This window comes from Notolepis coatsorum, assembly GCF_963971535.1.
Source record: "Notolepis coatsorum genome assembly, chromosome: 3".
Classification (NCBI taxonomy): domain Eukaryota; kingdom Metazoa; phylum Chordata; class Actinopteri; order Aulopiformes; family Paralepididae; genus Notolepis; species Notolepis coatsorum.
Genome location: NC_140167.1, coordinates 37,719,835 through 37,730,402, shown reverse-complemented (window position 1 = coordinate 37,730,402; position 10,568 = coordinate 37,719,835). Strand labels below are relative to the sequence as shown.

At 46.4% G+C, this 10,568-nt stretch overlaps 1 protein-coding gene across 1 annotated transcript; it reads right to left on the bottom strand.

Annotated features, from left to right (window-relative positions):
- Positions 1–584: 584 nt before the first annotated feature.
- Positions 585–10,562, bottom strand: kif26ab (kinesin family member 26Ab). Its single transcript, XM_084310971.1, has 6 exons — positions 10,477–10,562; positions 5,869–9,133; positions 4,998–5,191; positions 3,938–3,961; positions 3,067–3,217; positions 585–2,745 (listed from the first exon to the last, which is right to left on the bottom strand). The coding sequence occupies exons 1-6, from the start codon at positions 10,495–10,497 to the stop codon at positions 2,564–2,566; spliced, it is 3,837 nt and encodes a 1,278-aa protein (XP_084167097.1). The 5' UTR covers positions 10,498–10,562; the 3' UTR covers positions 585–2,563.
- Between the last annotated feature and the right edge of the window lie 6 nt (positions 10,563–10,568).

Sequence of the window (10,568 nt, the reverse complement as noted above, 5' to 3'; positions counted from 1 at the left end):
CTAGGGACGTGGACTTAAATACATGGGGGGGTAATGACTAATAGACAACAGCTGGGGGTGATGACAGATGAGATGACATACAGCTGGTGACAGACTGGGAGACAGGAACGCACATCTGCTGGGTCTACAGGGGAAAACATAAGGAGGGAGAGACAGAGAAACAAGAGAGACAGACAGACAGAGAAACAAGAGAGACAGACAGACAGATGAACAAGCGAGACAAACAGAGAAACAAGATAAAGAGACAGACAGAAACAAGAGACAGACAGAGAAACAAGAGAAATGAGAGGGAGAGAAAGAAGGATAGACAGAGAAACACGAGGGAGACACAGACAGAGAAACAAGAGGGAGACAGACAGAGAAACAAGAGGGAGAGACAGACAGAGAAATAAGAGGGAGAGACAGACAGAGAAAAGGGGGCTTGATGTCACAACTTTGACATGGTAAGGTTTTGGCCAGGTTTCTTGAGTGCAAATGACACCAGGCTATATATTTAGGCCTCTCTGAAATGGTGTGAAAACAAATCAAACAGCAGGTGGAGTAAGTAAAAAAGATATTCAACTCTGAATCTTCAATAAGAAGAAACATTTTATTCACAGGTACTGTAATAGTAAAACACAAGCTGCCATATTATACATTTATACACAGGGTCAAAAAATCCTATACAAAACCAAGGATATTCGAAAATATGGGTTTTGATATGAAATATGACCTTACATATAATAATTTTCTTGGAAAAAAAGGTCTCAGTTTGGTAATAGTTATTTAATTTATGAGCTGAACCCCACATTAGTGAAAACCGAGGCTATTATAAAAATTAGAATGGTAAAAATGGAGTAGAAATCATTCTTAAAAATGATTAAAAAAATCTCATGCAGCATCTTCAGAGAGGGCCTGAGAGTATATCTTTGTAAAGGAAAAGAAAACAAAATCATATTTGTCATAGTTGTAGAAATCAAACACGTCAAAATACAACAAAGCCAGTTTCTTACTCTGGAAAACTCTTATTCGTTTTTTTTTATCACATTTTGTTCTCACTGTTGCAGTCACATATTCTGGCAGCGACACGGGCTACAGCTGTTATCATGATTGATTTTTGCCCAAACAATGTCACAATAATTAGCTCTAATCCACTGCAACTTTTCACAGGCAAACCTTGCTCTGAGAATTCTCTTTGTCTTTGATTGAGTCAAATGTGTGCAACTGCCTTTTCCGTGTGAAAGAGGAGTTGGGGGTTAGGGTGTAGTACTCAGACCCACGGTCAACCGTGCGCTTCCATCTTTCGCTCTGTAACGAGGTCCCCAGTTTGAGTGGGAGAGAAAAACATCATTGGAATGCATAGAACCAAGGCTTGGCCCTGCTTGAAAGAGAACACTCTTAAGGGTCCTGTAGAACTGTGGCATCTTATCTGTGTTCCTTTTGTTGTTTTAAATGTGTGCGGTCAGTAGCACCCAGTCTAAAGACAAAATGGGCTCTCGCTGGCGAGCACCACTGTGGTGGAGAGAAGGTTTAGGTCTCTCAAACTCGGGTTAACCCAGGCAATCATACACTATCTGGCGCCATAACCGGATAGTGTAGCACCAAACTGAATGGTTAGAAGCATGGGGGGGGGGAAACACCAACTAACCACCACAATGGCCCCCTGGTTGACACATCCCCCCAATTTCTAGGTAGAGAGACATGGGCAACCAACGCAGCTTGATTAACCCCCCCCCCCCCCCCCCTTCCTTCCCAACACAACTGCTGCTCGTCCAAGTACATCCGCAGAGACCCATTCTGATCAAGGCAACTGGAGGGGGAGAAACATTCACTCTTCCCTGCTAGCTTTCACAGGCCAGCTGGCAGTGGTCGGGTGATAACAGACGAGAGATAACACGGACCATTTTGAAAAAGGCTAGAAAACTACGGAACCAGAGAGATTAACATAAGGCGCAAGAGGCTGGATGAACATGGATAAAAATGCTGACTGAGGTTTGAAACATGAGAAAAGGCAAAGTCTGGGAGCGCAATAACATTAGCTTATTGCTTTTTTTTCCTCTTTATTTCATTTTTTTTACCTACAAATGATATTTGTACACACCGCATAATCATATAAATACACTATACAATGCCATATAAAATATTTTTTTTCTTAAAATGAATATGTTCAGGGTTTTGCTTAGGTATGCCAGTGAAGATATACCAGCACCATACAAAAAAGAAATCATGACTCAAAAACAAAACGGGTAAAAAAAGGCACTTCTAGGTGTTGAATGACTCTTGGGTTAAAATGGCCACTCCGTTGCTATGTAGACAACACTGTTGCCTCTGTGCACACATTTCTCTCCCGCTCCAACACATCCAGCAGAACGAGGCGCTTGCAGCTGCAGGGGTCCAGATCTCCTCTGTCTTCATGCAAAGACCCGCGGCTTTCCTCTCGTCTCTCACATCTTTAGTCTCTGTTTGTTTGTTTTTCCTGTCACTTCATTCCAGCAATATCTACGACACTGGCTGCTACATTTCATCATCCTTCCTCTCTCTCTCTGACTTCCTCGATTCTCCATCTCCACTTCCTCTTCATCTTCTACACTTCCACTTCACGCAGTCCCTCTTGGGCGCCGGGCGGCGACGTGCTGATGTCAAAGCAGGTCACCATCATGACGCGCGACTTGCATAGGTTGACGCAGAACTCCAGTTCCTCTGTGACCTGGAGCAGGGACTCCAGGTACTCTGGTGACTCCTTGTCCAAGTCCTGGTCCACCTCGACTGTTAAGAAAGAAGAGACGTGAAGATGTCAGTTAATTTGTCTTTCTGGTCAACAAAGGCTATGTTGTTCCCCACATGCTGTTCTTGCAGGAGAAGGATTAGAGTTGTACAATAAAATGTTCAACCACTAGTTTCAAAAGTGGTGCCAGTGAGCACAACAGGGGAGGTTTTTTCTAGTATGCATGGTTAACACTGGTTAACACAGCCAAAGGTTTAGTGATGTATTTTAAAATATAACACAGTACATTTATTCCGTTGGTAGATTAGAGAACAATTATACGAACTCAAATGGAGCTGTTTTGTCTTGAAGCAGCTACTTACACTCTCCCATCCACTTGCTGGGGTCCATCATCAGCCGGGCCTTGGTGTCCTCCAGCTCCTCCCACAAGCCCTCATGCTTGGCCCTCAGCTCCCTCACCTGCTGCTGCCTCCTCTCCAGAACCCTCAGCTTACTGTTGAAGTATAGCAGGCCCTGATAGAGAGAGAGAGAGAGAGAGAGAGAGAGAGAGGTGGTTTAATACTTACAAATACTATAGTTATGCCAAGCTAAACTCTTGTCATGTTGTACTATGTCTTATGCCGTTATGTACAAACTAAAAAGCAGTGGCATCAACACAACACACTCTATACAGCTGTGACCGCTGAAATACAAACATTTACAAATAAATAAAAACTAAGGTAAAGCTGAGACTTGATGAAAATGTAGCAAATGCCTGGTAATTAAATAACTGAAACTAAACTGAAATGGAAATCAAAATGATGAAATTATGAAAAGAAAAAATAATAGAAAAAAGAAAACTACTACTACTGCCCTACCCAAAATATAGGAGACTGAAATAAATTATAAAAAATAAAAAAAACGGTATGTGAAAAATAAAGAAAATGTGAATGTGGAAATTAAATGAACATTACTGCTATCTTTGACACTCTTGTCATTGAGAAAACATTGCAGTCACTTCTAAAGAATGACAGGATATACAGACACAGTGGTGTTGTATTAACATCGATGACCATTTTCCAGGTATTGTAATATAAGAAGTTATGTTTCCTCTACACAGTGGTTTGAATCTAACCACAGATACAGTCACACAATTAAAACAATGTGCTTCCCTGAATCCAAACTATACCCCAACTCCCATTGCTACACATGCCCTTGTAATCAAGCCCCAGTTGCCATGAAGAATTAGCTCACCTTTTCCACATCTTGGAATGGCTGCTGGGAAATGAGAGAAGAGAGAAACAGAGAGAAAATAATGTCAAACAATCTGTCAAACTGTAGCGCTACTATCTCCCTGACAAAGATAAAGATGACGTGAAATCCCTGACATGGCTGCGTATCCTCTCACATAAATATTTATGAAGTCACAGTTACGTGAATATACACATACGTGGGAACGCGTTATGATGACACGTGCACGAGATTCCAACACTAGCTTAGGAACAGCGGAGGAGGTGGAGCGAGGGAAATCTGTTCATCATTTGCCATTCCGCCAGGGCGAAGGACGGGAAAGACAAATTGAAGATCATCTTTTCCTAATTGAAACTAAATCAAACCACCGGCTAGCTGATTTAATATCTTCTCTTAACAAATCCCTGTCTGGCTGCCTTTAACTAGTGGGACCGGTTAATGACCCGTGGAAGAAGAGCCATAGAGCACCGTCAGGCAGCCGAGGATGGACTCTGGTGATAGGAGGAGGGGGCGGGGTGGGGGGGCTGGGTTCAGGGGGGGGGGCTTGCATTAATCACACATTCCTCGACCAGCCCTCTCTCTGTTCCCACCCCTCTAACCATCATCACCACCACCATCACCACAGACACTACCACCAGTGAGCCCCAGTCATCAGTCATATCTAAACCAATTAACCCCAGACAGTAATTGCCTCCTGATCTCTCCACATTCCTGAGGAGAGCCCTGCTTATAATACAGAGCTCTGGGAATCTGGCCAGAGACACTTTCTCTCCAGGATTCGCCACTGGGCAGACTGAAGGTCAGACGTCTGAGACACATATTTCTGTCTTGTTCTTTAATAAGGGACTGGGAAGAAGTGAGCTAAGACCTTCCCACAACACAACTCAAATGTGGCACATTCGGAGCATGTGAAGGATCAGCGTCTCACATGCGGGGACATTGCTGAGGCCTGACGTCGCTAAGGAGGACGTATGGAAGCCACATGACACAGACTTTTAACAGGACCTAAAATAAGCCGGATGAGCCGCCGTGTAGAATGAGTCGAGAGTGACCCGCTGCTCACCTCTGCAGCTTCCTCCTGTCGTCGCCTCTGGAGCCGCTCCACATCGTCGATCTCGTACACCTTAATCTCAAAGGGTTCCTTCAGTGGCCCCGACATGGGCGGTAGGTCCACCCACTGGCCCGCCGTGCCAACTTTCTTCCCCAGGGACGAGGTGTCTGGCAAAGGGGCTGGGATAAGGCGCCGCCGTTGGAGCCCTGCAGAACCAGACAAGACACCTCAATTACATTGGGAGAGAAATACAATGGTAATATTTGCACGGCTGTGCAGCTCCGTCAGTAAATATGCATGAGTCTCAGTCTGAGATGTAAAGTGATACCCGGCTTTACACAGGGCTCCTGTGTTGCGATGATTGCATATTTATAAGGCCCCTCACCACCTTACAGTATATTCCATATCTCAACCATCCACGAGTTCAAAAGGTTGGCTCAACACAGATGAATTCCAAAAGGTTACAAGCGGAAATCGACCTAGACTGGGTACAAGACCACGCTTGTGCTCAATTCATCTTCTATGAGCATAACACAATTTAAAATGATCTTATTTGAAACATTCATTACCATTTCCCCATATCTCTATGAATAATGCATCCTGCTGACTCAAAGGGAGAGAAAATCTAATAGAACATATAATGTGATATAAGAATCAAAGAATAAAGTTAGTGGCTCCATCTCTGTATAATCTAAAGGGAGAGATGAGAAAAATGTATTTTAAATACATGCAGTTGGAGGTTGGGTGCAGTTGATCTGAAAAGCCCTTTTACATTTATATTCAAATAGAAAAAACATGCACACGGCTCCTCTTTCTGCAAGCCATACAAAATATACGTCCATATACAAATGTAAACAAAAGAAAGGACAGATTCTTTTCTCACCATTTGACCTCTTCTTCGGAGACTTGGAGGTCCTCGTGCGGCCTGATGACGACATACCGCTCTCGCTCATTGAGTCATGGGCGGAGGAAGCACTTCCTGTCGCCTCACTGTCGCGGATCATGCTCTCGTAACCGCTGCTGCCGCCACTGTGGTAGAAGAGAGCTGTGCGGCCCATGGCTGGAGGCAGCTCTCCACTCAGCACACTGCTGTTGTCACTGCCGTGACCACTGCTGTAGCGCTGAGGCCGTCTGGGCGCTGTGATCTTGCTGTACGGAGAGGGCAGCATGGCTACGGGGGATTTGTCATCGCCCACATTCACCCCGCTGTCATTACCACTGTCCGAGTCCCCTGAACCTCTTATGTGTTTGCCGGAGGTGCTGCCTGACGCCAGCTCACTCACCCGGCTGTTGGCGGCCCGCATGGCCTGCTTGGTGCCCATGATAGTGCCCCTTCCAGGTTTGCTGTTGACAGCAGTAGTGGTCCGAGGGGCCGAGGTCCGACCAGATGGTGGGAGGTTGGCGTTGGCATTTCTGGTAACTGGAGCCGCTAATGACTTGGTGGAGGAGCTCAGCCCCTTAGAATTGCTGGCTGACAGGGAGCGTGCCTTATTTCCGTTGATGGGTCCTAGTGCCCTGGGGTTTACACTGGCTTTTACCTGCCCGGGTTTACCGATACCTCCTGGGCCCCCACACGGGGATGGTGGGGAGGTAGCGATGGGAGGGCTGCATGAGTTAGAGACACCAAATCTGGGGATGGATCTACTAGACTTACTGCTGTTGCTTCCCAGACTGGTCCCACTGTTCTCCCTACTAAGAGCAGGCCTGGAACCGGACAAGGACTGGCTCTCCAGGGACACCTGGCTGCCATAATGCTCACCTCTGGCCCCTCTAGACTTCAGACTGGATGTAACTTTGGCCGGGGAAGCGTCATATTTGAGGCTGGATGTTTTGAGGCTGTTTGAGTCTCCTCTATAGCGCACCTCTAACTCGTCCTCTGACACTGTTGCCCGGGTACCATAGGCCCTCCCTGCCTCCCCATATGCTGACTTTAAGGCACTTTGGGGCAGTAGGGTCCTATTCTTCTGGTCTAGACTGGACTTTCGTACAGGAGGGGGAGGGGGTGAGGTGCCACCGGGTTTAGGGATAGCGCTTCCTTTCTGCCCATTGGCCTTGCTGTTCTTCCCCAGAGACGAGAACTTGAGACTGCCGGTGGATGCAGTATCCAGCGTTCCCTCTGTCTCTGGGGTGGCATGTATGACAGGCACCGTTCCCAGAGTGGTGGCACCTCGTCTCAGCTGAGGCATTCTACTTGGAGGATCAACCTTCTTGCAGGCTGACTTCTCACAACCATCAACCACCCTTTGGGATGAGGTAGACCCCTGCACCTTGGGTGGGCGAGGTACACTGTTGCTGCTGACATATGTTTTACGAGAGGGGATACCACTGGGGGTGTTTTTGAGGAGCTTGCTGGTGCTGCAGGGATCCGAGAGCTGAGGTTCTGTGTGGTTGCTGTCAATGCGCTGCCAGGGGTCCTCTGGCTTGTGCTCCTGTCTTGGAGGCTCTCTACTGCTGCTGCTACTACTATGGGAGATGGATGAGGTAGGTTTAATTTTCCTGGGAAGACTGGAGTGGACTATGGATGGGCCCTGTGATGGTTGGGAGGAGGTTAGAGAATGCGCTTTAGTTAGTTTGGATGCAAATCTGAGGGATCCTTTGGCTGACTCAGGAGACGGGGGGCACTTTGTCAACGACAGCTTGCTTGAAGTGTTACTGTCACTGTCTAGTTCAGAGAAACTAAAGCCACTGTCATTCAGGGAGTTCTTGGCATCTCTTGGGGCCGGTTCACAATGGAACATGCCCATGGAATCTAAGTAAAAGGTGCCCTCAGGTCCCACGTGCTTGGCCTGTGGGAGGAAAACGTCCGCAGAATGGGTTCCCTCGCTCTCCAAGGTGCAGACGCTGACCTCACTCAGCCAGGAGCTGATGGAAGAGCCCCTGCTACCCATGCAAACCATTCCCTCCTCCTGTAGCGGCGTGACCACCTCGATGTTGACCTCTGACCCCCCCACAGCCGACGTGTATGCATCGAACTCGTCATTGATGCTGCTGATGATGCTGACGGGCCTGGAGCCAGAGGCCAGGGCCTGAAGGGAGCAGTCACTGTTGAAGCTGATGATGCTGGAAGGTCGGCCATTGTCTCCTAGGCTGCCTATTGACAGTTCCTCCACCACAGTGAAGACCAGCTCATCCTCTCCATTCAGCTCCACGGGTTGCTGCAGGGTAACTGTGGCCCTGAGGACGTCCCGGTCCATGAACCTCTCCCGCATGATGGAGCGTACCTGGCACACCTCCATTGGAGCCCTAAGCATGGAGGAGGTCAGAGCATCCCCCCGTTTCACAGCTTGATGGCTCATTCCAACAGGGGGCATCCTGGTGCTGGACCTCTCCTCATTGTCTCCGCTTCCCTTGGCAGAGTCTCTCTGTTGTTGTGGAGGAGGCGGTGCTGGCTTAGGGAGGGGCTTCTTGTTGAAGTAGACCTTCTCCCTCACCACAGGCTCAGAGCTAGGCACTGACACAGTTTGTTTGTTTGGGCTGGTTTGCGTATCTGACACCAGAACCTTCTCACCATCAGCACTGGTTCTGCACACAGTCTGAACTCTTTCTGACGGTGCCCTTTCTGCTGGCATGCCCTGCCTTTTGGTGTGGTCCAGTTTAGGGTTAGTCTGAGGACTGCCAGATGGCTGAGGGGCAGCAGGCTTGGGTGAGTTGCCCTCTTGGGAGGGGGAGGCGTTCACTACAGTCTTTGGAGAAGCAGAGACTTGGCCCTCTTTAGATCTGTCCATCTTGGGGCTAGCCTGACCTCCCTTGCCCTCTCCAACAAAAGCGGCGGGCTCTTCACTACCATCTATACACTCCAATCTCTCCTGCAGCTCAGCAAACGTGTTGCATTTAAAGAACTGGTCTCTGTCCATAGGGCCCTCCCTTACAGACCTCTTCCTGTTCAGTGAAGGGATGATTGGAACGAAGGCAGGGGGGCCTTCGTTGTCGCTGAGCTCCCTGTCAGAGATGGCGGCTCCTCCGGGGCCTACGTAGATGACGGTGTCACAGGACTGCTCACTGCTGGAGGAGTAGTCTGGGTCGCTGAGTAGCAAAGGCAGGTCCGGATCCAGGGCCACTGTTCTGGGGTGGAAGGGTCGGAGGTGGGGGGGGCGGCGGATCCTCCCTTCTTCACAGGAACTCTCTCCTCCAGATGAACTGGATGCATACTGTGGAAAGATGGAATAAATTAGCTTATTTGGGTTTGAAAAAAGACCATATAAAGTCATTTCAGTCATATTAATCTGTAACAGTCAGAATATTAATGAAGCCATTCTGTCTATCCCTTCCCAGAATCATTTGAACTCAAATAATTCACAGCCCATGCAATTTCCTAATGAATTCCGGGTGCAATCAATCGCAAGGCAAATATAAATTCCCCTGAAATTGCCAGTCAATATCTAAAGGTTAAAAGTGCACATCGATATCCACACAGAAATTAATGTCAATAATATGAATTGCTGTAACGTGGAATACATTATAATCGTGCCTGGGACCAATACTGAATAAATACATGCTGTCACTCCACCTAATTATCTCAACCATACATTTCCCTAATCTGGGGGCATGCCTTACACACATCCTTAGGCCGTAGTATTGATTACATGATTATGTGTTGAGGAGCTGAGAAATACTAGCTGTGAATTATTGCGCGAGCAACCTTTCATTAGCAGAAGCATACATTAATTTATTTAATGGTGCCAAAGTTACTGGAGGGAGAGCTTTTACAAGACCTCAATTAGGCAAAGTAATATGACGGATGTAATGAAAGTCGTCGTGTACATGCATGTTAACAATGTGATTCCGATGATAACAACATCTTTCATAACATGAAAATTACTTCTGTCAATAATTATCCAAACCATAATATTCATACATTAAGCATAGGGCTATTTCCCAAGTGTATCTTTTGCTGTAGTGGATAGGTATATAATTTTTTGATATTGATAGATAACTTATTACATATTAATATGATGTTGTAAGGAAGGGGCAGGACCAGATACGCTTTGCTTCTTTCTGTCCCTTCTCGAACAAAACCATTTGTCTTGAGCTATGTTGATTATTGCTTCCATGTCTAGGAAGATATATTTAATTTAATTTGTATTTTATTTTATTTTGTTATTTTTTATTTTGTTTTTGTTATTTTTTGTTATTACAAATGTGTGTGTTTATGGTTGTTTGAGATAAATAAAGATCAAATCAAATCAAATCTGTGACTGTATTGTATTGACCACATAGGCCTATTCAAATGTAACTACAAATAGCATTGCCATTACTGCCGTCACCACATGGTAATACCGCAGTGGTAAAAGTAGCAACTTGCTTATCAGCATAATCTCTTACGACACATTGATTGATTGATTGAAAACTTTATTAACAGATTGCAGAATGGGTACAGTACAGTACAGCTCAATACATACAATTGTTAAGGGGATGCAGACCAGAGAAAGACTTTCGTCTTGTTTACATCAGGGTCCCCCATTTTCAATTCATCATAATAACACACACAGACCTTAGATTTCTTCTTCCTCATACGGTGGATGCGTGACGCCAGCTGGATGGTGGTGAGTGAGTCGGTGTAGCTTGCAGGAGAATCGGAAATGT